At 38.5% G+C, this 23032-nt stretch overlaps 1 protein-coding gene across 1 annotated transcript in view; it reads left to right on the top strand.

Moving 5' to 3' along the window:
- Nucleotides 1-23032, top strand: part of INADL (InaD-like (Drosophila)) — a 462714-nt gene that overhangs the window by 21536 nt on the left and 418146 nt on the right. The window contains exons 4-5 of the mRNA XM_006879774.1: nucleotides 3144-3339; nucleotides 8171-8299. Of these exons, the coding sequence (XP_006879836.1) occupies nucleotides 3144-3339; nucleotides 8171-8299 (325 nt within the window). The remainder of the gene's footprint in view (nucleotides 1-3143; nucleotides 3340-8170; nucleotides 8300-23032) is intronic.

Here is a 23032-nt window from a genome sequence, read left to right as displayed (position 1 = left end):
AACAACAACAACAACAAAATGATAATATGTGGAATTATAAGTGAAGAAAGAAAAGAAACAATCAAAACCAATTGTACTTTTATCAACCTGAGTTAACTAGGATAGACATCAGAAAGCTTTCTATTAATAAAGATAAGGTCAAAGAATATACTCAGTTTTATATTTATTCTTGCCACTTAGAAGCATAGGATAAACTTTTCTTTATATTATTGTTATGTAACATTGAGCCAGAAGCAACTCGTAATTGACCTTTCAGAGAGTTTTCATAGGTATTTAATCTCATGAGAGGAGATAGCCCATTTTTCTTCCATGGTGCAGCTGGTGGATTTGAACTATGTGCCTTTGGGTTAATAGCTATTGAGACAGCTACCCACAATTTAGGTGTCAAAACTGAAATTGGAATTTGCTAATTCAGATTGAAAATCTAAGACATGTATGTAATAAATTTCGGTGTCTGGCATATTTAGTCTTCATGAATATCCAGTAACTGATGGATGAATCTTTCACAGCAATGTGGTAATGAGATGAAAGATGGAAAGGGTCGCTCAGTTGAATAGTAAAGTGTGGCTTGAATTTGGATAGACATATTGAAAGGTCATTTAAGTCGGAGCAGGAATACTGAGTGTGAGAGGGAAAGTATTGGTCAGTATGGTTGGAGGAGGAATTTGTGAGGTGAAGAATACATGGAAAGCTCTTGTCCCAATATTTTTCTAATAGATGTTCAATAAATATTATAATAATGCTTTTTAAAAAAATGCTAATTTCTATTAAAAATAGTCCCTTTTACCTTAAGTAGTATTTCTGACATAGATGTTTGGGAAAGAAAAAAGGGCTCAGATACATACATGGAAATAATCCATATTGATTTTTTAAGAGGCAGTGTTTGACCTCTGCAAATGTTGGAGAAATGAATGACATGTGTCAAGGGGAATCAGTGAAGAAAGGATGCTATTGATGAATTTAAGAATATGCATTCCTCAGTGAGTTCTGGTGATCTCTGGTGGTGTAGCAATAAGAAGTTATATCAATGTTAACCCAAAAGTTACAGTTCTCTGGCAACTTAATGATTCCTTGGATGAAGATGGACATTTTCCTTCCATGCAATTTACAGCCTCAGTAACTCAATGAAGAGGCAGCTGTGACTCACAATTAAAGGTAATGAGTTTCAGATTTGGTTTGTTGTTGGTTGTTGGTGTTTTGTTTTTTGTGTTTTTTTATTTTAATGTGTTGTATTACAAGGCAAACTGGAAGGGGTACAGGAATATAGGATGTGTGCAGTAATAAAAGCAGTATTTATACTTGCAAAACATTGGCATCGATGACTTATTATGATGTTTGTTTAAAAACTGGCCCTTTCTGGTCTCCAGTTACTTTAATTGCAGATACATGATCTTGCAAATAATCAACAGCTGTGGGGGAGAGGAAGGGGGAGTGGGGGGTAGCAGAGGAGGGGAGAGGGGGGAGAGAGAGAGGGAGAGGAGTGTGTGGGGTGGGTTTGAGAGAGACTAGAGTAAGATGTTGGTGAGTCGGAGGACCCTTGTGAGAGTAAGACCCTAGTGGTGGTGGAGGATACACTTTGACATTGCTAAGGAGAAACTGTGGCAAGGTGTAACCAGAGGAACCCTGCGATAAAGGGTACGATTAAAGGTTTTGCTGTTCTTGATGGATGATGGAAGGGAAAACTGACTTATATTTGCTCTGAGGCAAACCTTGCTAGATGATTTGGATTTGTGTTGCTGAACTGAAACTAGGACTTTTGCTAATTGAGGAGTTGTGCCTTGGGACTTCTGGGCTAAAACCTGGACTTGATTTGGGTAATATTCTTTGTCTCCTCCCCTCTCAAGCTTACTTCTCTAATAAACCCCACTCTTGGTACCACAACTGTGAGTAACGTGTATGAGCAAACAACAAATATCAGACCCATGTGATTGGTAAAAAAAGGTGCAGGAGGTGATGGCAGGTCTGACCAAGCAGCTGTCTATTTGCTGCTATGGATATTATTGATGGAGACACTTTTCCTTTATGGAGTGAGTAGAAGTCAGACTCGGCCACTCCTACATTGCATCAGCTTCTTTTGCCTTTACAAATATGTTTGTCTAGTCAGATGGCTTTTAAAATGTACACAGGTGTGTTTGTATGCATGGGTGCATGTTTGTATTGTATTATGGATGCAGTGCACAATTAGCTAATTAATAGATGATAGAAAGCACACTGAAGTACTGTAATTGCAGTATAAAATTAAATAATGATATGCATTAACTTATATGGACCTCTGAGTTATAGCCTATTGAATAAAATGTTTAAAAGTTGTATTTTAAGTTTTTAAAAATTGCCATGCAGGGCCTGACTGGCCGCAAGTTCGCCAAAGAACTTTGTTGTCACAAAGTACTGCGACCCCGACTCCTACCACCTCAGGGATTTCTGGTAGAGGCAGACGGGCAGGCCGGCGGGGGCGTGCCCCCCCCACCTCCCTCTTCCCTCTGAAGATGATGGCAGAGGAGTGACAGCCAGTGACAGCGGCAGCAACTGGAATGGCAGCAGTGGGCCGGGCGGGGCAGTGTACCCCCAGACACAGAGGGCAGGGCCACAGTGGGGGCACAGGACCCCAGCCCCTCCCCCCTTGACCCCTTGTCTCTGCCTGCCCACCTAGAACATAGCGTGTTTATATTTTATGGCCAAAAGATTTTGAATTCTGTTGTCTGGCCGCGTGCCCAGCCCTCCCCAGGACCACAGCGCCTGCCCTGCCTCTGGCCCCTGGTCCCCCGGTTTCCGTAGTTGGTTCTCTAGTCACCCCACCTGCCCCACCTTGTGGCCCGTCCCCCCTTCCTCTGTGGCAGTTTCATATTTGCTAAGACGAATTTGCTCATTAAACATTTTGTTGTATTTTAAAAAAAAAATTGCCAAGTTTATAGCTCATACTGGTTTTTCATTCAATTATTCATATACAATATGCTTTATAAAGTTAATTATAATTGTCTGATCAATTGCTTACTGTATATTGCCTTTCATTTCACCTAACTTAGCTATTTATTAATTTTTACTGCTCTCTTCCTCCCATTTTATCCCTAAAAACCATCTGAATAGCAGATTTGTAGGTGAACATGTTACATCTTTGAAATATCTTTTTTTCTTATTTTACGAAGGGATCAACGACTGAGGGAAAATGACCAAATATTGGCCATTAATCACACACCATTGGATCAGAACGTTTCCCATCAGCAAGCAATCGCATTATTACAACAAACCACTGGATCTTTGTGCTTGGTTGTGGCCAGGAACCCAATCCACACACAGAGTGGTCCTGCCACCAGCCCAAATAATACAGCGCTCCCTGAAACAGTGAGTCACATATTTGGAAAAATTATTTTATTTTTAATTATGTCATTGATTTTTTTTAAATGTAAAGCCATTTAGAAGCCATCAGAAAAGATGATATATCTTCAAATGCTGCATTAGTATATTATAACAAGGTATTTCCTGGGAGTCTTCTGTTTTATCTTTTCATTTTATGAGATTCAATTTTTAATATTACAACTTAACTAAAGCTCAACTCATTGCCACCATCAAGTTGGTTCTAACTCATAGTTTACCCACCAGGACATTTTCAGCTGTAAATCTCATGGGAGGAGAATGCCCATCTTTCTCCCAGGGAGCCACTGGTGATTTAGAACTGTCTCCCTTTGCATTGGCAGTACAACTCCCTACTAATTTAAAGTAATAGTGTAATGTATTTGGTGGTAGAATCTTGCATCCTTTAATGATGTATGATGTAACCAGTTAATTAAGGTTTTTACTAGAGATTTCCTATGAGTATCTTAGGATATGGTTATTTAAAAAAACACTTCTGTGAAGTTTTGGGACTTATGACTAGATTACTGCAGATAAAAAACTGTTAGAGTTTTGTTACATAAGGATGGATACTGAACATTTTTAAAAGAAACAAAATTATATGTCTCTTTTTGAGAATCCTTAAGCTTATTTTATAATTTTTGCCAGCATCTTTAGAATGCATGCTAATAAATCTTATTTTCTTATAACACTAAATGCTAGCTGATTTATTTAACTTTTATTCATTCAGATAAAAGGAAGAATAGACTCTCTGGGAGCAGTACAAGGTCATAACAAATTAACATATAGCTATTTTCCCTGTTGTAATCAGTAATATTTATATAATACAACTTACATAATAAATAGAATGGGAGATTGCGTAGCCTAGTGGTTGAGAACAAGGGCTTTAGAGTCAGATATATAGGTGGATTCAAATTTAGTTCTTTCACACCCTTTCATATGCCACATCTTAACTGTGCAAGTCCTTAACTGTTCAATGCTTCAGTGTCATCATCTATATTTTGGGCTAAAAAAAAAAAGGATGCCTGTTTCAGAACTTCTCTGAGGATTAAATAAAAATGCATGCAAAGACCTAAACATAGTGACTGGTACATAGTAAACTGAATTAATTTAATTTTTTTAAAAGCAAACATTTATGAAGTATTCTTAGAATTTGAAGTTTTGGATTTTTTTTCAGGTTTACATAGTAGCTTTTTAAAAATTCCATGTTACAGAAACACTGGTTGTAAAGCAATGAGTAAGTCCTGATGATATTAACAGGAGAGTTTTGCTGTATGGTTGAAGTATGTAAACTTAATGTGTATTTCTTTTAATGAAAGTTTACAGAGACTTTGGATTTCCATTCATTCACTGTTACACTTTCCCCCTGTCCAACTGCCCCCTCCCAAGTTCGCTCTTTTCTTTGAAAAGTAAAAGGAAAATTCTTTCATTGTTACACAATCCCTCCCTCCAAGTCCATCCACTATGCAGCCTTCGTTTTGAAAAGTAAAAGAAAAATCCTTTCATTGTTATACAATTCCTATTAATGTATATTTCTAATAGAAGACCTAGATAGGGAAAACGCTGATATCTGTCGGTGTAATTTATATATTCCTATTATTAATATAGGGAGCTCTGATGGAATAGTGAGTACGGATTATACTGCTAACCCAAAGGCAGATGGATTGAATCCACCAGTTGTTCCACAGAAGAAGAATGGGTATTCACCTCCCGTTTGTTATGCAGCTTCTGAAAAGCTGCTGGAGTATTAGATATCTGTTAGTTCCAACTTGAGAGCAATGAGTTGAGTTCATGACTTAATATTTACAGTTGGAGTTACATTTCCTCTTCTGTTTTTAAATATTATATTGGTTTGTTTAAGTTTTGTTCTTCTTTTTAAGAGTCTCCTACATGAATCTTTTTACCTTATGTCATTCATATCATTATATGCCTTTTTAAAAAAATTGCAAGGGTGAGGGAGGGCAGTGGGGAAGTCACAGGGTATGGGAGGGGGAGGTAAAGGAAATGGGAATGATCCAGTGTGACCTGAAAAGACAGGGTAATGGTGGGCATAGTTCAATGGTGATTGTTGTTGTTGTTGTTTTTATGTGCCGTTGAGTCGCTTGTGACTCATAGCGACCCTATGTACAACAGCCCTAAACTCTGCTCTGTTCTGTGCCAGTCGCACCGTCTCTGATACTCCCATCCCAATTACCCCAGTCACTGAATCAATCCACCTCATAGAGGGCCTTCCCCTCCTGTGCTGTCCCTCCACCCTACCAAGCATAATGTCCTTTTCCAAGGACTGGTCTCTCCTTACAACATGTCCAAAGTATGTTAGACGGAGCTTCAGAATCTTTGCCTCCAAGGAGCCACCTGGTTTAGCCCTTTCCAGGACAAATCTGTTTGTTTTCCTAGCAGTCCATGGTATTCTCAATACTCTTCTCCAGCACCACAGCTCAAAGGCATCAATTTTCCTTCTATCCTCATTGGTCATTGTCCAACTCTCTGATGCATAACAAGTGATTGCAAAGACCATGGCCTGTATCGGATGCACCTTAGTCTCCAGAGAGACACCATTGCTCTTCAGTACTTTGGAGAGGTCCCTAACAGCAGACTTTCCCATGGCAATGCGCCTTTTAATTTCCTGGCTACTGGTGCCAAGAGTGTTGACTGTGGAGCCAAGCAAACTAAAGCTGTGAACAATCTCAGTCTCTTCCCATCCATCCTGATGCTTCCAGTTGACCCAGTGGTGAGAATCATTGTCTTCTTGACATTGAGCCTCAATACATAACGGAGGCCGTAGTCCTTGACCCTCTGCAGCAAGTGCTTCAGGTTCTCCTCAGTTTCAGCAAGCAGGGTTGTGTCATCTGCATAACGCAGATTGTTGATAGATCTTCTACCAATCTTGATCCCTCATTTCTCCTCATAGAGCCCAGCCTCCTGGATAATCTGTTCTGCATACAGGTTGAAAAGGTATGGAGATAGAACGCATCCCTGGCATACGCCTTTCCCAATTTTGAACCATGCAGTATTCCCTTGCTCTGTTCTGACAACTGCCTCTTGGTCCAAGTATAGGTTTGTCATTAGCACGATCTAGTGTCTGGGAGTCCCATTCTTCTCAGAGTGAGCCACAATTATTATGATCCACACAGTCACACACCTTTGCATATTCCCTGCTTTCAGCTAAGATCCATCTAACATCAGCTACAATATCCCTAGTACCACAGTCCCTTCTAAACCCAGCCTGGACTTCTGACAGTTCTCTGCTGATATGCTGTTGTTTTTGGATAATTTTCAGTAGAATCTTGCTTGCATGTGAAATCAATGATATTGTTCTGTAGTTTCCACACTCTGTTGGGTCACCTTTCTTTGGGATGGGAACAAATATAGATCTCTTCCAGTCAGTTGGCCAAGTGGTTGTTCTCCAGATTTCTTGGCACAACTTGGTAAGCACGTCCAGGGCAGCATCTGTTAGCTGAAATATGTCAGTTGGTATACCATCTATTCCTGGGGCCTCAATGGTGATAAATTTAATAAAACACAATGTGTGAGAATGATTGTACGAAACGCAATGTCAAAGAAGAAAAAGTGTGAAACACAATGTATCTTTTATATGCAAACTAATATAAACCAAATTATTTTTTTAAAAATTGTGATTTGTTTGATAGTTTACTTAGCAAATTAGTTTTCCATTCAATGATTTGTTTTTTGTTCTGTGACATTTATTACGCTCCCTTCAGTGTAATGGCATTCTTCTTACATCCTTCTGAGATTCCCCATTTCCATTCATCCTTCTTTCTGCTCCTTTCTGCTTTCTGAGCTTTGTTTTTGGGAAATACGGTTTATTTTATTTCTTATGTTTAATCAAGGATTAAATTCCTCATAGATAATATTATTTACTGTTTAGGTCTCTCTGTTGTTTGGCTGAAAGATCTCTGGGGTGGGAGTTTCAGGTCTAAGTTTGAAGAGTATGTGGGGGTCATAGTCTTGGGAATCCCACCAGTCTCCAATGAACTCATCATTTCATTCTTCACATTGCTCCTCAAATAGTCTTCCTAAACCATGCTTTATTTTTTGTTATGTTCTCGTAAATCTTTGAATATTCCTATTTCTTTACCACTTAATTGAAACATTTTGAGCATATTTTTCATCCATTCTGTTAAACTCTGTCCTTCCATTTTTGCATTCATAGCTGTTCCTCTGGAAGGCAGGGGAGGAAATTGCCCATCTTTTATTTCTTTATTTTTTTATTATTGAGGCTTTAATGAAAGTTTATAGAGAACTTGGATTTCCATTCATTGCTTACTGCACATTTTGCCCATCTTTATCTTGTGGAGCAGCTGGTGGATTCAAACTGTGACTCACTTTGGATTGACAGCACAACTCCTGGACCCAGCCAACTTTTCCTTTAAAAGTTCTTTATTGAATTTTACTTCTTTCTATTTTCAAATATTTTTTACTTAATGAATCTGTTTTCATTTCAGGCAAGCATATTTGTTGTATTGCTGTATGTGCTGACACCATTTTTATACTGGATATTGAGTACAGAACAATACACTGGGTTTTTATGGTCCTCTTTAAGCCATTACATTTTATGTTTTAGTATTTTGCTTTTTATTATTCGTGTTTAAATTATCTACGGGATTTAAATATTTTTAAGAGCAGGGATTAAATGGAGAAAAAAATATACGTTTTCGCCCTAAAAAGGTACTTTGATTAATTATAAGAATGCTCAATTTGTTGTATATAACTTACATTAATAGTTAAATAACTACTGTTTTGGGAAGTTAAGAATATATATATTTTACTGACATTTGTGACTTTTGCCATTAATCTGTAGGTTTGCTGGGGTCATGTTCAAGATGTTGAGCTTGTTAATGATGGATCTGGTTTGGGTTTTGGAATCGTTGGAGGAAAATCTAGTGGAGTGGTTGTGAGGACGATAGTTCCTGGAGGATTAGCAGATCGGGTAAGTTCACTTTCTCTGTTACCATTTTTGTTTTATAAAATTAAATTTTATGTCATGAATATGAGTTTCTAAGATAAATTTTATGTCATGAATATGAGTTTCTAAGATGTGTAAGTCAGTAACTAGGGTTTAAATATAGTTAAAAATGACTTCATAAGTGTAAACATACACTATGCTTTATTTTAAATAATTCCCGTTTTAGAATTTATTGTTACTGAATTTTTTTTGTCTGTAGTGGACAATATTTTTGATGTCATCAATCAGAGGACATTATTTTTAATGAGGGTGTCATTATATGTACTGTTTTTAAATATCTGTACTCTTTCTTCCTTAGTATATCTCTCAAAAGCCTAACTGCAGAAATATGAATTACTGTGATGATTATTATTTGGCCCAATATCTACATGTTCAGTTGCACTTGAATAAATTTTTTTTGACATTTGTAAAAAGTCAAATGACTATTTACAATATATAAACAGAAAGTAAGATACTAAAAAACTTATTTCTATTTTACTTTCCGTCAAAGAAAATGTTAAATACTACTTGTTTAGAAATTTGGGATGAAGCAACTTACTGTGATCCACCTGTATTACATAGACTGTCCATGAGAAATCAGAACTATTATTAGTTATTCCGTAATCAGAATGACATGTAAATGTCATTGATTTATGACTAGCCCCATATAAATTTATTTCTTCAAATAAACGTGTAAATTAGGAGTGATGGCCTTGTACATACACAGTTCTGAAATGAATGTTTGGACTCTTCATTTCTGATAAATCTTGCTACTGTTCTGTTGGAACTGACCCATAGCTTAACTTCCAGTGGGTTTTAAGTCTTTTGTTGATGGAATAAAAATTATTAATTTTAGTTAGTTTTTACCTTTGAGTATATAACTTTTCAATATTTTGTGATGGAGTGGGGAATATTATAAAGTGTACAGAAGTGTAATTTTCTTGAAAAATACTTAAGACAACTAGCTGATTGTGCTTTATAGACTAACATTTTTATTTTTAAAAGGAAAAGTAACAAAGGATGGTTATTTTTGTTTAGACTTGTGTATTTGGCAGACATTTTTGAAAATGACGGAAAGGAGTGTTTTGCTTCAAAGAAAACAATTGATAGTGTTTGTTGGCAAGGATAAAATTTGAGCCTTGAAGAAAAAAAATTGTAGTTTTGCAAACCTTGTGTTTTGTCATGAGCATGACAGCTTGCCGATATTTTAAGAATTTGGATTGGTGATTGCAACTAATAAGATATTTTTCTGTTGTATAAAGGAATTTGTCAATATAATTATTTCTATGGTCTGTGTGGCTCTGAACAAATATTTTCTGAAGACCAATGTATAAGAGATCTCTGGTGGCCTAGTGGCAGGAAGCTGTGCTGCAGTCCCAAAAGCATGAGGTTTGAGACCACCAGCTGCTCTGTGGAAGAAGGATGGGCATTCTCCTCCCATGCAATTAACTGCCTCTGAAAACCTGCTGGAGGGTCAGCTATGGGTTGGTCTGACTCTTTGGTACACTACAACAACAACAACAATGTGAGAAAATTCAAGAGAGACCAATAGATTTTAATAAACAGTGTCTAAGTTTATTCATGTGGTTTCAGATTCTACATAGTACCTGTCTTTGGAAAAAAAAAATCACTTAACAGATTTTAGTGTAATATTAAAAACAACAAAACTAACCAATCACATAACCTATTGCTTGCCATAGTGTTAGAACCAAAGCATAGTCAAACTCCTTTGAGTTTCTGAGTCTATAGATAGCACTGGAGGAGACGGCCCATTTTTCTTCCAGGGAGTTCCTGGTGAATTTGAACCTCCAGAGGCACAAAGCATTTGGATTAACAGAACAACCCCTACATGTTAGCTCCTAGAGCTCATTTTCATCACTATTTATCTTATGAAGCCCCTTTTTCTTTATAGATTTTGACCAAAATAACACTTAGTCACATATTGAATGGTGAAGCAGAGAGGAGAATCTAGCTGTCTTCTTTCAAAGCAGACATTAAACATATTAGCAGCAATGTAAAAATAATACAACTCTTCCCACTAGGTTTTTTGTAAATATCACATTTTTAAAAATTATTATATAATCCCTCTCCCCAAGTCCACTCCACTGTGTAGCCTTCATTCTGGACTATTGTAATGACAATAATACCTAATCATATATCCCTTTGAAACAGTTCTTTCCCACATCTGTTTCAATGCAGTATACATACATCATTCTTCCCATCCTTTTCTGTCTTCCCTCAACCCTGATGTCAGTCCTGTTTTACAACAGTGGCCCTGTGCAATATTTGTCCTTTTGTGACTGAGATTGTTCTGCCCACAAAATGCCCCTCAAAAGAATTAATCCACACATTTGTAAATACAAATAAGCACTTTATTCTACATGTGAAGACTTTCTCCCTCCTTTGGAAGGTGATGAGGGAAAAAGCCCCGAGTCCCCCCTCATAATTGCTTTTATGGCTTTCCTGGGTACCACTGTTGGGGCAGGGAGATTGAGATCGTGGTTGGTGGGTCGGGGGATCAGTCATGTGGGTCGGCTTTTGATGGGCTGGCTACTTTGCCCACCTTTGCTCTTTTTGTGTCACATAGACACTAGTTAATTCTTTACTTTACAAGGACAGATAAGACTTTACCCGGGGCATTTGTGTTTGCCTTAAGCTAAGAATTTTTATGGCCCGCTTCTGCTTCTGGTATTAATGGGGCTTCATAAAAAATGGGGTTTATGCTGTCCCTTCAAGATATTCCACTCAGTATAATGTCCCCCAGGGTCATCCATTTTGCATAATATTTCATGAGTTCCTTGTTTTTCAATGCTGCATAGTATTCCATTGTGTGAATATACCAGTTTTTGGGCACTTGGGTTGTTTCCAGCTCTTTGCTATAGTGAGCAAAGCTACAATAAACATGAGCGTGCATATATCTGCTTGGGTGGCAGTTATGGTTTCTTTAGGGTAAATTCCCGGTAGTGGAATTGCTGGGTCAAATGGTGTTTCTATTTGCAACTTTTTGAGAAAGTGCCATATAGTCTTCCATAGTAGATGCACCATTTTACACTCCCACCAACAGTGATTAAGGGTTCCAGTTTCTCCACAACCTCGCCAGCATTTGATGTTTGCTGTTCTGTTAAATTTTGCTATTCTTACTGGGGTGAGAGGATATCTCCTAGTTGTTTTGTAAATATCACATTTTTAAGAATTTAAAAATCCTACTTAACATGAAATGAGTTGTGATTGTTAAGTGAATTAATACATACGTATTTAAAAACAATTTTTAGTTCTAATTTCTAATTAATAGATATTGATAGAAATAAAAAGCCCGTTATGTTCTCAGTAATATTTTTAATAATTTTATCAAGCTATACTTGATACGTAATCAATCACACATATTTAATATGTGTAATGAATACAGTGTGATAAACATTGACATCTGTATGACCTGTGCGTCATCTGTCGCCTTGGTCAAGGTAATGAATACATTCATCACTCCCATGAGATTCTTCTTTCCCTTTAGCAATCCCACCACCTTCAATAACGTTTTAAGCATTGTTTGATGAAAAACTTTTAAGAATTGTTGATTTGGATGTTTAAATATATTATTTTCTTGGCTTCAGGACACTTGAATGGCACAAGATAAATCATATGAAAGATTTGGTTTTTCTTTTAATAATTTACCATTCCTAAAAAGGAATGAGAGATTTTTGGGATTTTGATCCTTGTTCACTATTCCCCTGACCCTCTTACCAACTTTAATAGGCTTATTTGTTGATGTAGCATTTTTCCAAATGCAAAATGGAGACATTATTGTGAAAAACAAGAGGTCAAATACATTTAGCAAACACTAGCTTAAATGAAACCAAATGGCTTTCTTTACTGTAAGAGTTTTCTGAGCTTTTAATATAATGATGTATATTTTGAATTTTTACGATGAGATTTGGTGTGCAGAATTTCCCAGATTAATTTTGTTGAGGCATTGTTGGGAAAGGCCCAGGTCTGTCTTTCAGCTTTTCCTGGAAGAGAGCCTACTTGTTTCATTTCATCAAGGATGGCTCAAGGGCACACAGCAAGGGTGCCCATCAAGGCTTCAGCATGGATAATGGAGAAATAAGCACTTAAACTAGACATTCGTATTTGCTTAGTATGTATTATTTCATGTTATCTGTAAAACAGTCAGAGCAGATTATCCGAGAGGCTGGGCTCTATGAGGAGAATTGTGGCATCAGGATTGGTGGAAGATCTATTAACAATCTGCGTTATGCAGATGACACAACCCTGCTTGCTGAAACTGAGGAGGACCTCATGCACTTGCTGCGAAGGGTCAAGGACTGCAGCCTTTAGTATGGACTGAGGCTCAATGTCAAGAAGACAAAGATTCTCGCCACTGGACCAATTGGCAGCGTCAGGATGGATGACGAAGAGATTGAGAGTGTTCACAGCTTCAGTTTGCTCGGCTCCACAGTCAACACTCTTGGTACCAGCAGTCAGGAAATCAAAAAGCGTATCGCGATGGGAAAGTTTGCTGTTAGGGACCTCTCAAAGGTACTCAGGAGCAACATTGTCTCTCTGGAGACTAAGGTGCGCCTGATACAGGTCATGGTATTTGCAATCGCTTGTTATGCATCAGAGAGTTGGACAATGACTAGGGAGGACAGAAGGAGAGTGGATGCTTTTGAGCTGTGGTGCTGGAGAAAGGTACTGAATGTACCCTGGACTGCCAGGAAAACAAATAGATTCATCTTGAAGAGGATTAAACCAAGCTACTCCTTGGAGGCAAGGATTCTGGGGCTTCGTCTGACATACTTTGGACATGTTGCCAGGAGGGACGGGTCCTTGGAGAGGGACATCATGCTTGGGAGGGTGGAGGGACAGCGCAGGAGGGGAAGACCCTCTATGAGATGGATTGATTCGGTGACTGGTGTAATCGGGATGGGTGTGTCAGAGGCGGTGCGGTTGGCGCAGGATAGAGCAGGGTTTAGGGCTGTTGTGCATAGGGTCGCTATGAGTCAGAAACAACTCGACGACACATAACAACAACAACAAGCGATATTTTTGTGTGATTTGCATGAAATGTTACACAATAGATTTGTATCCCCTTTCATAACTCAGACAAATTATGTTTTGTGACATTAGTTATAGTCCCCACTGAAATTACACTTCTTATTTTAACAGCACTTTTTCCACTTCATCCTTGTGTTTCCTGTTTCCATTCATCCTTCTTTCTAAGCCTGTCATGTCCTTAGAGCTTTATTCATGGCCAGAGGCTCTCCTTTTTGGTCATGTATGAGTGCTTGTTATAAGGCACATGCTTCCTCCCATTATTGATACTAATCAGCTCATAATACGTGTCTGATAATTTCAGTTACAGGTTTGAAGGTTGTCTAAGGGCCATAGTCTGAGGGGTTCTATCTGTCTGTATGAGTCCAGTAAGCCAGGAGTCTTTTGTTTTTTAAATGACTTTGAGATTTGTTCCATAGTTTTCTCCTACTCTATCAGAGATCTTCTGTTGTGATTCAGAGTGCTCGTCAGTCTTGTTTCATTTCCAATTTGCAGATATGGAAACCATTAAAAATTGTTCTTTGTCACATAAGAAGGCAATAACTCAGTATTATACTCACACATCTGTTTCGCTCTGAAGCTCTGTACTTAACTGCTTACATTTACTTTTCCAGGTTGATCCTAATGTTTCCTGTTCTTGTAGTACACCTGTCCAAGGGTGATTAAATCTTGTCATCAGAGAATAACAAGCTCTTAGAACAGCGTAACTATTTACGCCTCATTGGTAGGAACATAGACACACAGTAATATTCTACCCTATCCATTTTTTAATTCTCTTATCTCAGCTAATAGCATAAAAATTATCATCAAATATTTAGCGATAACCCATCTAACTCCTTTTTAATGCTTGGCTCCATTTGTTCTTTGTTTCTATTTAATGTTATGTGGTAGCTCAATGTTGTTAGGTACCATTAAGTCAAACGTGACTCATAGTTACCCTGCAAACAACAGATCTCAACTCTGTCGTATCCCATGCAATCCTCATCGACTCTGATTTTTGCAGTCACTATGTCAGTCTGTCTCGTTAAGGGTCTTTCGTTCACTGACCCTCCACCTTTCCAAGTATGACATCCCTTTTCAAGGAAGAGCCTCTTTTATGTGAGAAAAAGCTTCACCATCCTCACTTCTAAGAAGCACTCAGATTGCACTTTCTCCAAGACTAATCTGTTTATACATTTGTAGTCCATGGGATGTTCAGTACTCTTCTCTAACACCACAACTCAAGGTATCAAATGCAGCCTTCTCTTACCCCAGTCTGTGACATTAAAGGAGCACAAACACTTTCTGTTACTTAGATTTGGGAGAATGTTTCTGGACATTTATGGACAATATGGAATACTTATATTCCATTTTGAAAGAAAAGAATATACAATCATAGAATTTAAGCTTTATAGCCAAGTAGATGAAGATTTGAATCCTGGGTCCTCTATAACCCTGAACAAGTGTCTTAACTTCTTAAGTCTTTCAAAATGAGATGTGTTGGTGATCACTAAGGCCACTCCCAGGTTTTAGTTAAGAGGACCCAAAGGAGGTCATGTACGCACAACTAAGATTTCAGTAAAATATAGGACACAGAATCTATAAAGGGAAATAGTTAATGAGTTGAAGTCTGGAGGAAACTAGGTGTAAGCTTCTAAGAGTCTTGTCCCTGTGGACTATCATAAAACACTCAATTCCTCCAGCAATAAATAAATAGTGACCCCATACTCCTTGGAGGCAAGGATTCTGAGGCTCCGTCTGACATACTTTGGACATGTTGTTAAGGAGGGACCGGTCCTTGGAGAGGGACATCATGCTTGGGAGGTTGGAGAGCCAGCGTAGGAGGGGAAGACCCTCTCTCTATAAGGTGGATTGATTCAGTGACTGGGGTAATCGGGGTGGGTGTGTCTGAGATGGTTTGATTGGCACAGGACAGAGCAGGATTTAGGGATGTTGATGTTATACATAGGGTCGCTATGAGTCGCAAGCAACTCGACGGCAAATAACAACAACAACAACAACAACATATGAAATGTTGTAGGGAAGCACATGAAAGATTCTGTTCTGGGTTTAGAGGTGTTTATTCAAATTGGTTATGTAAGCAAACTGTTTTCCTTAACTAAAATATCAAACTTCCAGAAGGAAAGCAGCAATTAACATAAACCAATTCTTTGCACATTTTTGGCACAGGGAACTATTCTTTAGCAGGGAACGGTGAAAATCCTCCCCACAATCTTAAGTTCCTAGATGCAGACAAAGGGCTAACCTTGCAATCAAATCTTAAAGGTAGCATAAGTCTCAGACTTAATACATTAATTCTTTACTAGGAAGGGTACAACTGTGCTTACCAAAATTTTGTCGAATAATTAAATACTAGTGATTGTAACAGGTTTAGGACAATGTCTACCTACTAGTTCTGTTTTATGTAGCATTATTAACAGAAATACCACAAATGGATGCCTTTAACATGTGGAAAATTTGTTTTATCACAATTTAGTGACTGGAAGTTCAAATTCATGACATCAGCTCTAGGGTCAAGCTTTGTCTCTCTGTCTGCTTTGGGTGTTGCTTCCACTTCTATTACCTGGTTCCTTGGGGTTCTCCATGTGATTTGGCATCAGGTTTTCTCATCTCTACTTGCTTAATCTCCTATTTAAGAGACTGAATCAAAATATATCCTATACTAGTCCTACCTCATTAACATAATGAATGTGATTTATTTCCTCTTGAGATTATAGCCACAGACCCAGAGGTTAGGATTTGAAGCACATATTTTGGGGGAACACAGTCCAATCGATAATGTTTTCCCATCCATTTCTTTCTCAATCCCTTTAGCTGGGTGGAAATTTGAAGACCTGAGTTGTGCATTGCGTGATTCTTCTTTGAGTTAACTGAGAGTGTTATTGTTATGTTTGTAAGTTGCTTATATAAGTGCCCTGGTCATGTTGTTGTTGTTATGGGCTGTTGAGTTGCCTGTGACTAATAGCAACCTTCTGTACAACAGCTCTGAAGCCTCCCCTGTCTTAGCAAGTCTCACTGACTCCAATACTCCTACCCCTGTTCCCCAGTTACTCTGTCAATCCATCTCATCTAGGATTGTCCTTTCCCTTCACTGTTCCTCCACCCTTCCAAGCATGATGTCTTTCTTCAAGGACTAGTCCCTTCTGGACACGTTCCAAAAGTATGTGAGATGGAGCTTCAAAATTTTAGCTTCCAAGGAAAAATTTGGTTTTGCTCTAAGACAGACCTTTTGATATGTTCAAGATTCTTCTCCAGTACCACAACTCAAATGCATAGGTGATTCTTTTGTCATCCTCACTCATTGTCCAACTCTCTGATGCATAACAAATAATTGAGAAGACCATGGCCTGGATCAAGTGCACCTTAGTCTCTAGACTGACATCGTTGCTTCTCAGTACTCTGGAGAGGCCCCTGACAGCAGATTTTCCCAATGCAATTCATCTTTTGGAATTGGTTTCCTGACTGCTGATGCCAAGGGTATTGATTGTGGGCCGCACAAATTGTAATTGTTAACAACCTCAATCTCTCTACATCCATCACGGTGCTACCAATTGGCCCAATGGTGAGAATCTTTTTCTTCTTGATGTTGAGCTTCAACCCATTTGAAGCCTAGAGTCTTTGACCATCTGTAGCAAGCACTTCAGATCCTCTTCAGTTTTAAATCAAGGTTGTGTCATCTGCATAATGTAGGTTATTGATGAGTCTTCCTCCAATCCTGATGTCACATTCCTCATAAAGCCCAGCCTCCCAAATGATCTGTTCTGTATATAGATTGAAAAGGTCTTTAGACAGGATGGATCCCTGACACATTCCTTTCCTGATATTGAACCATGTGGTGTTTCCTTGCTCTTTTCTGAGTACTGCTTCCTTGTCTGAGTCTAGGTTTTGCATGGGCACAATCAAGTATTCTGGGATTCCTATTCTCCTTAAGGTTAGCCACAATTTTTTGTGATCCACACAGGCAAATGCCTTTGCATAGTCAATGAAACACAGATGAACATTCTTCTGGTACTTTTTGCTTTCTGCCAAGATCTATCTTACAATGCTGATAATGCCCATTGCCTCTTCTAAACCCAGTTTGTATTTCTGGTAGTTCTCTGTCAATATACTGTGCCAGTTGTTTTTGGAAAATCTTCATCAGGATTTTGCTTGTATGTGATATTATGCCATAGTTTTAAAAAAAATTAAAAAGAGTGTTTGACTTTAATTAAAATGCACACAAGTTTTGAATATTAATGGATGCTGTTGTTTCTGACAGTGTTCATTGTAAGAAAGAGTGAAAATCTTAGGTCATTAGATCAGATGTAAAGTAGATTGATTATCGTTATAAAGTGATACCAGTATTCTTAATGGAATGAATTATTTTTTCTTTTTCAAAGAATATAAAGTTGTATCATGTTGTTGATTGATACAGTATCTGGGGCACTGGGGCTTGGTGTGTCAGAATTATTAGTAAGACTTGCTCAGGACAGGGAAGGGTCCAGAGCTGCTGTACATAGAGTCACACTATATTATACATAGCAGGCGACTCAACAGCACATAACAACAACAACAACAACGACAACAACAACATACTATATTGTTTTTATTTAAGCCTCTTGTTTGGAGTCAAGAAGACCTCAGAAAGATTGTTTGTATTTAAAGTTGGTTATTGTTGTGTTTTGGAGGAACTTTCTTCTAAGTGGTACAGCATTCTTCTGTCAATATGCTGTATTGAGGTAATGGGGGTGGGGTGGGTTATTGTTATGCTGAACCTTGTGCCATTGGGGTGTCAAATGCCGTAACAGTTACCCATGGTGGACAGTGTTTGATGGAGCTCCCATTTTAAGACAGGTTTAGAAGCAGGAGTAGCATCTACTTCCTAAACAACATGCTTCTGGAAACTCAGTGAACTTTGATGTGTCGATAGTTATAGAAAGGCTTCAGGCCTTTTAGTCATAGGGTCGTTATGAGTCATGCTTGATTTGATGACAATCAACAGTAGTTGGTGGTGTTGTTATGTGCAGTTGAATCACTTGCCTGCCCTGTCCTGAGCCAGTCTCACTGATTACAACACACCAACCCCCATTGCCCCAGTTATTATATCAATCCATCTCATTTGGAGTCTTCCTCTACTGCTCTGTCCCTCTACCCTTGTGAGCATGATGTCCTTTTCCAAGGACTGGTCTCTCTTGTCCATGCGACTAAAGTATGTGAGACGGAGTTTCAAATCCTAGTCTCCAAGAAGATATTTGGTTTATAGGGAATCTAAAAAAGTCAATATTTCCTATTTAAAAGCATTTCATAAAGTAAACTACTTAGATTTACATTTGTGTTGATCAGTTGATATATTTGGTTAAAAATGAGGTGGAAAAAAAAAATCAGGTGGAGTTGAGGATGTGGCAAAGAACACTTAACTGATAGTGTGCAGTTCTAACAGGCATCAGAAAGAATACACTAAACATAAAGAACAAAATTTACAAAAAAAAGGAAAGGAAAAAAAAAAAACCCCACACACCACAAAACCAACAGAAACAATGCACTTGAGGTCTAAGTATTTTAGACTTCGCTAAATATTTTACATAATGTTGTGTTTAATATTCACAATTCAGTTAAGAGAGGAACTTGTTCTCATTTTGTGTAAGAGGTTTTTGCTGATATTTAAGCTGGTTACTTAAGTGACTTTTGGCAATACAGCCTCTTTAAAGTAAAATTAATGGGTGTGCCTGTCCTTCTTGCCCTTACTGCCTAATGTGAACAAGAAAATGAAATAGAAAATAGCATTCTTCAAGAATACTGATTAGTGTAATTTTTATTATAACTTATTGGTGGAATACTGAGGGCTGATTCCATGGATAGGGAAAATGTATGTTGTAGAAGCATAACTTGCTGTTGAGTCTGTTTCTCCGCATGCTGACTCCAGGCATGTAGAGCAGAACTGACTCAGAGGGTTTTCAAAGCTGTGACTTGAGGGAAACAGATTGCCAGACTTACCTTAAAGTAACTTTTTGATAGGTTCACATCACTAACCTTTTGGCTACTATTTGAATGCTTAACCATTTGTACCACCCAGGGAGCTAATTAGAATGTTATCTTTAAAGGGAACTAAAATTCTAGCTGATGCATACAATAATTGAGAATGCTGTACAAATTGTGCTATGGGGAAAAAACATTCTATAAAGACACTATTATGATCTCAGCAGAACAAAGAGAAATTCATTCATGCTACGATGAGGAAAACCATCAGCCTGATGCTGAAGAAACCCACCCGTTCACAGTCATAGTTTCCCCGGCTGCAGGAGGAAGGGCGGGAATCATCACCAAATCCTAATTAGAGGCATTTACAATCCATCATTGTTGCAAGGGGGAATCTTTCTGCAAAAGACCATGATTGGGATATACACACAATTCAGGTTAAAAGTTTGAGGCTTCAACCATGTGACTATGTGGTGGTTAATCTATATGTAACGGTCATCATGGTCAGGAGGCCTTGAGCCTGCCAACTTTTAACTTACTTTAAGAAATCATTAAGGACATGCCCAGGCAGGTTCTCACTACTTAAACAGCACGTTTCCTGACAGCAAAGCCACAGGCTGAAAGCACTGGGATGGCATCTAAATTTGTGGCAAGAGTCAAAAGGGAGTTGGAGTTCCTACTGTAGGCATCATCTTGCCACAAACCACAATTTAACCTGCACAATAAGTTGTACATTTTAGCTATTGTGAGTTTTGGAGTATTTGAAAATTACAAGTAGGTAAGCGTCTCCTGTAGAGAACTTCTCTGATACTCCAAAATTTATATTGAAACCTACATCTTTAAGCCATTCTTCTTAATTTTGATTACATCTTTAAAATTTTCTTTCTTAGACTTTTTCCCATTTTTTTCTGAGTAGCAGCTGGTGAATTAAAACCACCTGCCTTTGGGTTGGTCGTTACCCACAATGCCACCAGAGCTTTTTAAATTAACTATTTAACAGTTATTTACTAAAAGCTTCCTATATGGTAATGAGCTCATGTGGCCTACATATTTTTTAAATTGATAATAGTGTAAATGTCTTTGTTTTGCAGAAACCTAATTCATATGGTCTAGATTCATAGAATGGAAATCAAGTATAATGGATTATTTCATTGTCACCTGTATTTATAATTTGTTCTGCATTTGACTGTGTGGATCACAACAAACTGTGGCTGACTCTGAGAAGAAATGGGAATCCCAGAACAGTTGGTTGTGCTTATGGGAAATTTATGCTTGGACCAGGAGGCAGTCCTCAGAACAGAGCAAGGAAGCACTACATGGTTCAAAATTGGGAAGGGTGTACACCAGAGATGTATTCTATCTCCATACCTTTTTCAATCTATATGCAGCATAGATCATCTGGGAGGCTGGGTTCTATGAAGAGGAATGTGGAATCAGGATTGGAGGAAGACTCATCAACAATCTGCGATATGCAGATGATACAACCCTGCTTGCTGAAACTGAGGAGGACCTGTAGCAGCTGCTGCAGAGGGTCAAGAACTGTATGCAGCCTTCAATATGGATTGAAGCTCAACGTCAAGAAAACAAAGATTCTCACCTCTGGGCTAAAGTTGAAATTGTTTACTACTTTAGTTTGCTTGGCTCCACAATCAACACTCTTGGTACCAGCAGCCAGGAAATCAAAAGAATTTCATTTGGAAAGTTTGCTGTAAAGGACCTCTCTATAGTACTGAAGAACGATATCAGTCTGGAGCCTAAGGTGCATCTAATCCAGCCATAGTCTTCACAATTAAAGGATATGTGTCAGAGAGCTGCACAGTGACTAGGGATGATAGAAGGAGAATTGATGCTTTTGAGTTATGGTGCTGGAGAAGAATATTGAATATACCGTGGACTGCTAGGAGAACAAACAGATTTGTCCTAGAAAGGGCAAAACCAGAGTGCTTCTTGGAGGCAAGGATTCTGAAGCTTCATCTAACATATTTTGGGTTTGTTGTAAGGTTAGTGCAAGAGAGGAAATCCTATGGATTGATTCCATATGGATTAACTGGAATGTGAGTAGGTGTGTCAGAGACAATTTGCTTGGCACAGGATAGAGCAGGATTCAGAACTGTTGTACATAGGGTCGTTATGAGTCAAAAGCAACTCGACAGCACATAACAACAAGATTAGTAGCAAACCCATTATAAGAAGTGCAGAGTTGGTAGTGTCTCAGATGTTTGACTTCCCTTCTATGTCCCTTGGGCTCAGTGGTTTGCTGGAAGGTTTCCGAGAGACTCACACTCATCAGGTGAATGACTCACATGACGTTAGACATGCAGGCCAGTTTTGAAGAGACTGATGAGTGTTGTAGACACAAAAAATAAACCATTAATTATTCACTAGAAATGACATTTTGAATGGTAAACCTTTGACATCACAAACTGCCCCCTGACTTTTCTATCATCAACCTTCACACCTGAAGAATCAACTTTTCCCCTTATAGTAATAATAACTATGTTCATGAAAGTGTGCAAGTCAGTAACTTTGTGCCTCATGCCAGTTTAGAAAACCAATTTCTGATTTGCCCATTCCGATCTAACTAGTACTCTGAAGAAATAAGCATGTTCTTTTTTTCTGAAGACTCTTCTGTTCCAGTTAGAACATTTAGCATCTGTGTCAGTAAACAAAGTCCAGTCAAGAGCAAGTCTTTAGGATGCAACAGTCAGCACCATCTCACAGCATGAAACATGGATACTGGTCAGCTCTCCAGTCATCAGTGGCTAGGTTCAAATAACATCAGCTGCCGACTCAAGAGTTCATACTTCCTGAGTTCCAGACCAAACTGGAGTTAGAGAATAAAACAGGAAGAGCTAACTTGGCATTTCCCTCCCCCACCCCAAGCTGAAAGAACTGTAGAACAAATTCATGCCTTGAGTGGCAATATTGAGAAATGCTATGGGCAAAATCTTGGATAATCTAGGAAGCATCAAAACAAGATGAAAGGAATACACAGAATCACTGTACCAAAAAGAATTAGCTGACCCTAAAATATTTCAGGAAGATTATCACCACAGGATCGATTGGCAGCATCATGTAGATGGTGAAGAGACTGAGGTAGTTAACAGCTTTAGTTTGCTTTGCTCCACAAGCAACTCTCTTGGCACCATCAGCTAGAAAATGAAAAGACATATTTCATTGGCAAAGTCTGTTGTAAGAGACTTTTTCGAAGGACTGAAGAGCAACTATATCAGTCTGGAGACTAAGGTGCGCCTGATACAGACCATGGTCTTTGCAATCATTTACTATGCATCAGAGAGCTGGACAATGAATAGAGGTGATAAATAGAAAATTGATGTGTTTGAGCTGTGGTGTTGGAGAAGAGCACTGAGTATACCATAGACTGCTAAGAGAACAAACAGGCTCGTCCTTGAGGGGGCAAAACCAGGCTACCCCTTGAAGGTAAGGGTTCTAAAGCTTCATCTGACGTATTTTGGGCATTTTGCAAGGAGGGACCAGTCCTTGGAGAGGGACGTCGTCCTTGAGAAGGTGGAGGGGCAGTGCAGGGGAGGAAGACCCTCAATGAGATGGATTGATCAGTGACTGGGGTAATGGCAGTGAGTGTGTTAGAAACAGAGATTGGCACAGTATAGAGCAGGGTTTAGGGCTGTTGTTCAGTTGCTATGAGTTGCAGGCAGCTTGACAACATACAATAACAACAATAACAATAACAAC

Source organism: Elephantulus edwardii, unplaced genomic scaffold (assembly GCF_000299155.1).
Source record: "Elephantulus edwardii isolate Elephantulus edwardi_28Jun2011 unplaced genomic scaffold, EleEdw1.0 scaffold00005, whole genome shotgun sequence".
NCBI lineage: Eukaryota > Metazoa > Chordata > Mammalia > Macroscelidea > Macroscelididae > Elephantulus > Elephantulus edwardii.
The sequence above is the reverse complement of the archived record's forward strand: the minus strand, read 5'-3'. Positions and strand labels throughout refer to the sequence as shown.